Genomic DNA, 6,661 nt, shown 5'->3' on the forward strand with positions numbered 1-6,661 from the left:
CCTGGGTGGGGCGGGGTCTCAGGGAATCAAAGGGCGGAGCAAGCAGCTATAGCGGATTCTCAGCCCTGCCCTGAGGGGCCGGCACCTCTCAGTGTCCTGATAATTTAATTGCTGCAAGCACCTCTGAGGGAAAGCTGCCCTCGAGTTCCGAGTTCTGCCCGCTGCCAGACAGTCCAGTTTCTCCCCATATGAGTCCTGGGTCCCCAGCGACTTCCCGGAACCGGAGTTCAGAGCAGTCAGGAGCTTGTGACTCCCTCCCCAGCCGCGTCCTCAGGTACCAGCCCCCTTCCGCGCTCTTGAGCCTCTGTACCTTTGCACTTTACTTCCGCAGCTCCTGACCCTCAATGTGGTTTTCTCTTTTCTTCTAGTTGTAGAATTTCCACTCCACCAGCCTTCCTGTAGTTCTGGATGTTGACCGTCCTGTCCTTTTATTGTGTTTCTGAAGTTGTTGTAGGAGGCAGCAATCTCGGTGTTCCCCTATGCCGCCATCTTAGTTTCCTCTTCATACTCTCTTAAGGTTGTGGTAGAAGCTTTAGAAATTCGCAAAGATGCTGTGAAATATCATAGGTTAAATAAGAAACACCACAATAAAAGGTAGATGAAGGAGCACCCGCCCCCGCCCCCCTCCCCCCTTTATAGTCATCCCCTGGAGTTGGCCCTCTGAATCACTATATAGAGGAACAACGTGGTTTGTGTAGATGGTTCACCTAGCCTACAACTCTTCAGTTTCATTGCATAAAGTTGTCAAGGGGAGAGCTCTGAGGAGGGAAGAGTCTGCACACAGGGAAATTGAGATTACACTTTTTTTTTTGCAAAATGTAACTGCAGTTCTTCCCGGTGCAATTTGCAGAGTAACTCTGAGTCATCAAGTAAAGTCAAGGGAAGGAAGCAATTTTCCAGCACAGCTTCTGGAGTTTGGTCCCATCTGTCCTTTTCTTTCTAGGTGCTCGGAAGTTCTGGCAAAACATACACGTGTTTGGCTTCTTGTCATTACTGTTCATGTCCTGCGTTTGCCTTCTCCGTGCTCCGGAAGAGTGACAGCCTGCTGGTGAGGATGGCGCGGTCTCTTCCCACTGCCATCGAATTAGGGAGGAAATTGGTAGCCCTTACTTCATGGCTTAAAGCTGTACAACGTGGGAATTTTACTACATGTTGAAACAACTTGTTTATTATCTTTGACCTCAGTTAGTAATCTCCCTTGGGTTTAACCTCCCAAAATGCTGTGTCATTTTTAGAAATACATCAACCCCAGTTTATTACTGAAAGGGTCATGGACGAAGCATTTGGGAGGACAAGATAGTCCTGAATGGGTTGGCCCTGGGGGATGAGTAACCCAGTAAGTGTATGAGCCAAACTGGAGCCAAGTTGGCAGCTTTCCATGTCCCCAGCTCCAGCCATGAGGTGTTTCTTCCCACTGCCCATGAAACAGCCTGGCACTTCTACCTGAGGCAGGAGGCACAGTGGTGCCTTTGCCTATTTCACAGGCGTCCAGAGCCTCAAGCAAGGGAAAGACATACAGCTCTTTACTCCAAGGAGAAAGCACCGCTCACCTGAGAGTAGGTAGCTATTTTTTAAGTCTTGCCAAAGAAGAAAATTATAGCATCCATCCCATTCTTACCCTTTGTTTTACACTCTTGACTTCATTAAACATCTTGGGAACTCGGTAGCAAATTGGGTATCCCATTGTACGAGTGGCTACATTCATAGCTGATGTGCCATAAGCTTATTTCACTGTTCAGTGACGTGATTACACCGGGCCCCTTCAATATCTAAAGCCGCATTGTGGGTTCAGTGATACAAGGTCCAGCATAGATCATCTCTCCAGAGCTGTGTACAGGCTGGTGTATGTGAGGGTCCTGCCAGCCCACCTTGACCCCTCGCCCCCCTCATCCCCAGAAGTGCAACAGGTTAAAGAAGCAGACTAGATTCTGAGCACATGGTCCAAATGGGGACAAGAGCTGTTCTCAGGAAGGAGCCGTCAGATGTAAGTGAGATCACATGAAGCACCTAGTAACGCTGCTTCAGGAAGGCTATTCGTGGCTATTAGCAGCTTTCTGAAGGTGAGGAAGAAAGAAGTATGACAGGACTCAGATGAGGAGCCTGTTGTGGTTATGTACCTGTGCCAGCCTGTTTCCCACACAGCAGGCTAAGGAAAGCTTCCTTTGTGCCCTCCGACTTCTAGAAAGAATACATCAGTCGCAGCTGTGTCTGCAGTTTCTAAGCAGTGCGTTAAAGGCCCATAGTCTGTGCCCCACTCCCTTCCGACTACTGTAATGGTTGTGTGAGGCCTTGGTTAGCCTGGCCGTCGCAGTTTCTAACCGTCTGTGTGTTTTATATTCCAGTGCAAGCATCTCTTGGCAGTTTATCTTAGTCAGGTTATGGGGACCTGTCAGCAGCTAAGTGTTTCGGATAAGCAATTGACGGACATGTTGATGAAGAAGAATCAAGAAGCATAAAAGGTACAGACTATCATCTTTCGAAATAGAAGTAGCAACAAAAGTCCATTTAACTATGGCTCATAGGGAAGAGAGGTGAAATAGATCCAGAAAGTTGTTACTGTCCCTTTTTTCTTATGGACTATAGGAGGCACTGTGGTTGGAACCCAGGATGTGTGTATGGTTCGAAGCCCTGTACAAGTCTCCTCATGAAAATCTGAACCAGTTTCTAAGCCCCATGGCTAAAAAATTTCCTAGATGGAATCAAGCATTTTAGACTTAAATAAAGCCTAATACTATGTCTTGTCCACAATTAGATTCTTAACTGAGGTACTAGTAATTTTAAGAGGTTGAAATGCTAGACAAAACTGAGTAGGATGAAATGTAGATGAGTAAGTGTTAATTCTTTACCTTGGGTTCAGAAAATTATTCTGCAGCAATGAAAGATCAGAGCAGAGATGTGGCCAAACAGCAGCCAAGTATAAGCAGATTTACTGGGGTTCTGGTTTCAGGAGCTTCAGATACCTGTGGTGCTGCTACCAAAATAGCTCCAGTGGGCTGTATTGTTAGAATGGTAGACCAACGGAAGTACTGGTTTTGTGCTAGATGCATTTCTGAGCTTTATAACAAGCCAGATGAAGGAAGGGACTAAAATTCATGTGCTGAAGGAAGCAGAGGAAACTACTATGGATTTCTAGTCTGAAGAAGAAAAGGCAAGAGAGAGACTAAGAAGAGTGCTAGGAGGGAGGAAATGGGGCTGTTTGGATCCCCAGGAGAGTGCAGACGAGTTATGATGGTGGAAACGAGACAGATGCAGCCCTTTACAGGTACAGCTGTCTGTCCACCGCCAGAATGGGCCCCGAGGACAGGAATGTGCTGTGTGAGGGCTTATAAACCTGCATTGTCTTTACAGGGATATTGCAGAAGCAGCTGACGCGGTGAACAAACAGACGAAAAAGATCTTACAGCCTAGGAAACCTCAACCCTGTGCCCCCAAAGCGTGAGGTGCTAGTGAGTGAATGCTGTGTGAGAAGGCCACGATATTGCAGTGTTCTGTGGGGGGCAGAGCCTTTTGTTACAATGAGGTGTGGCAAATAAACTATGAAGATTTTTCTGCTACTTGGGAAACTTCAAGTGGGTATAAGCTTATATTTTTAAGCAGACTTTAGGATAAAGAATAGAAGGGACATGCAGCTCTGTATGACAAGCCAGCGCAGCACCCTAAGCTTGATTTTTTCAAGTTTTATTTTTATTTCACCCAATATACATACACAATTGTATAATTTTACTTAGTAAAAATTTCACACTTTGAGATCCAGCAAGTTGGCAAAGCTTGAAGTTGGTAGAGAAGTAAAATTCACTACTAGCTCTAGGACGGGGAAAGGGAATCTGATAGAAGAAGGATCCCACTTCCCTAGTTTCTTTCTCTAGGGTTGTTTGCTATATAAGGAAAAGAATGCTATCAAAATGTTATCTGATGATGTTCTACTTAAGAACTTACAGGAGTGTCATTTCCCTAAATTAATATAGTAGTTTCTTGATGAAAGAATTATACTTTTAATTTTCCTGGTCTCCTTTCTAGAAATGAGTATACATTTTTAGTATGTCCAACTTTTATTTTTCCATTGCCTCTAAGTTTAAAAAATATTTGTATTATAATAATTCACAGTGTTTCACAGAAAAATAGTTTTATTCATTTTCTACCATGAAAAAGGCAGACTTTAAAAAACAACAACATTATTTTACAATCCATTCAAGTTGTCAGCATCATCCACACAGTGAGAGCATCCAGACAGGACCATATGTTATTTGTCAACCCTTGGAACCTACTAATATCATGTATATATTAGTTAGATATGTGGTAACCTCAGGGAGATGCTCAAAAGAGGCAACCCATATGCTTGTGAGGCATAACTGTCTTTCATGTGAGGATCATCCAATCATGTCCTGTCCCTCTGTTTATTGTGGATTTGTGCCTTTTGAAGAAGACAGAGTCCATCCAAGTCATAGGCCCATGTTGAGAGCAGGCTGTGCCCCCGCCTGCCCATTCCCACTCTTGAAGACATCTGTCTGGCAGAGAACATACCTGGAGATGAGTTTGTGAAAAGTATAACGGAAGTCTCGGTTCCTGTAGGCATAAACGATGGGATTGACAACTGAGTTGGCATGTGACAGGAGAATAGCCATATTCATTGCCCACTTGGGCTTCTCCTTGGCCTGAACTGGCTGAAAAAGGGTGACACAGTTGATGGCATGCACTGGTAGCCAGCACACAGCAAAAATCCCCACGATCATGGCCAGGGACTTAGCGGCGTGGATCTCTCGCTGGAGGACGGTCCTTGAGTGGTCCATCAGCTCGGTGCGCTGAAGCTGCCTGCAGGCCACCATGAAGATCTTGATGTAGATCACTAGCATTATGAGCAGTGGGGGCAGGACACACCCAAAGAAGTTGAAATACACCATGTAACTCATGGGGACCACATTCTCAAAAAGACACTTCACAAGGCAGCAGCTTTCATTGATGGTTCCATCCCAGGGCTCTGTGCAGTTGGTGGCACTGTCTTTACTGTTCCAGCCCAGGAAAGGGGTCAGTCCAATGCCAAAGGCAAGCACCCAGAGGACAGCAATGACTCTTCTCGCTCGGGTCCCAGTGACCAAACTCTTGTATCTGTTGAAAAGAACATCACCTGTTATTGTCATTTTATAGTTCTCCGCAAGCAGGTTCAGAATCCCCTCTGCCAATGTTCTATGGCCTTTACTCCTAACAGCCGCGAAGATTCACCATCAAAGGGTACCATGGCCATTTACTCTCAACACTAAAGACACACAAACAGGTATAAACCGCTTTGCTCTACAAGTTCAGTAAGAGTTTCATTGACTTACTAATTCACCTCTGTTTAGTGGCAAATTATGGTCAATGAAAACAAGTGTAGAAGTCTTCAAGGGTATTTTCTAATCACCCAGATACTGACCCTTGAAGCTAAGTCTTCTATAAGGCACTGTTCTAGCTGGTTGAGACCCACCAGTGAACAGCACACACAAAGATCCCTACTTTTAAAGGGACTTACATTCTAGTAGGGGAAACGAATAAAAAACAACAAACATGAGTTAATAAACTATGGGGTATGGTAGAAGGATATACGTGTAATTTTTCTTTAAGCAGCTTAAGGAAAATCAACTGGCAGGGACAATAGTAAAAAAGGTCTGTTAGGGGACACTTCGGTGACAAGGTGACACCTGAAGGAGTGAAAGTCGGCCCTTGGCGTCAGCACTACCTGGTGGCTCTGGTCAAGAATCCTTCTGGTCTCCCACAAATACACAGGAGGTTTGCCTTGGACTATGGCAGAATCATCCCTGAATACTTCTACTGGAAAACATGAGTCTGGCAAAGTCCCCATCTCTGCTAGCAGCAAAGTTGATAGGAATTGGGAAATACCTTAGCAAATTTAACTTTTAAGTAAGTTTAAACCATTAAATTGTATTTAAAAATCACTAGAAATCAGAATATACATAATAGACATTTTTCTATAAAGTCCATATGTGGCTTATAGCCAAGCTATAAATTTAGCCATTAATAACTGCTCCATAATAGATACTCAGTGTAATTATTGAGTAAGTGAAATAAAATCTTTCCTTCTGGGAGGGAAGTTTGGAAATAATTAGATACACATTACCTTAAGACTTGTCTGTGGAAAGTGTCCAATTGTCTTTGTCTGCAGGATAAAGCCCATACTTTTCAGCATGACCCACAGAGCCCTCCAGGCCTCAGCCCACATACCCAGTGGCTGCCATTCCTAATCAGTGGCTCATCTGGCGCAGGCTGCTCTCAATATCAGATAAAACATGTGTTCTTGTTTCCAGGGTCACCTCCTTTTCTGATCACTTCTCAGGTAGTGGTGGCCAGTCCCACTCTGCCTCATACACACACTGGTTATAGAACTTGTTTTATCTGTTACATTTGTCCTCTCAATTAGAATGTCAATCTCTTAAGGACTAGGGCCTTGTACCTTTATATTGATACTAGAGGCCTGGTGCACAAAAATTTGTGCACTTGGGGGGAAGGGGGGTCCCTCAGCCCGGCTGTGCCCTCTCGCAGTCTGGGACCCCTCGGGAGATAACGACCTGCTGGCTTAGGCCTGCTCCCGGGTGGCAGAGGGCAGGCCCAATCTCTAGGTGCAGCCCCTGGTCGGGCTCAGAGATGGGCCGATTGGGGAGTTGGGGGGCCG

At 45.1% G+C, this 6,661-nt stretch overlaps 2 protein-coding genes across 2 annotated transcripts in view; one reads left to right on the forward strand and one right to left on the reverse strand.

Moving 5' to 3' along the window:
• Nucleotides 1–3,569, forward strand: part of ZSWIM7 (zinc finger, SWIM-type containing 7) — a 40,930-nt gene extending 37,361 nt beyond the window's left edge. Inside the window, exons 5-7 of the mRNA XM_015558347.1 lie at nucleotides 944–1,048; nucleotides 2,343–2,459; nucleotides 3,349–3,569. Coding sequence (XP_015413833.1) covers nucleotides 944–1,048; nucleotides 2,343–2,456 — 219 coding nt within the window. The 3' untranslated portion in view covers nucleotides 2,457–2,459; nucleotides 3,349–3,569. The remainder of the gene's footprint in view (nucleotides 1–943; nucleotides 1,049–2,342; nucleotides 2,460–3,348) is intronic.
• Nucleotides 3,570–4,106: 537 nt separating this feature from the next.
• Nucleotides 4,107–6,661, reverse strand: part of ADORA2B (adenosine A2b receptor) — a gene marked incomplete at its 5' end in the record, with an annotated part of 29,035 nt that continues 26,480 nt past the window's right edge. The window contains one exon of the mRNA XM_015558348.1: nucleotides 4,107–5,103. Within this exon, the coding sequence (XP_015413834.1) occupies nucleotides 4,440–5,103 (664 nt within the window). The remainder of the gene's footprint in view (nucleotides 5,104–6,661) is intronic.

Source organism: Myotis davidii, unplaced genomic scaffold (genome assembly GCF_000327345.1).
Source record: "Myotis davidii unplaced genomic scaffold, ASM32734v1 scaffold129, whole genome shotgun sequence".
NCBI classification, from domain to species: Eukaryota; Metazoa; Chordata; class Mammalia; order Chiroptera; family Vespertilionidae; genus Myotis; species Myotis davidii.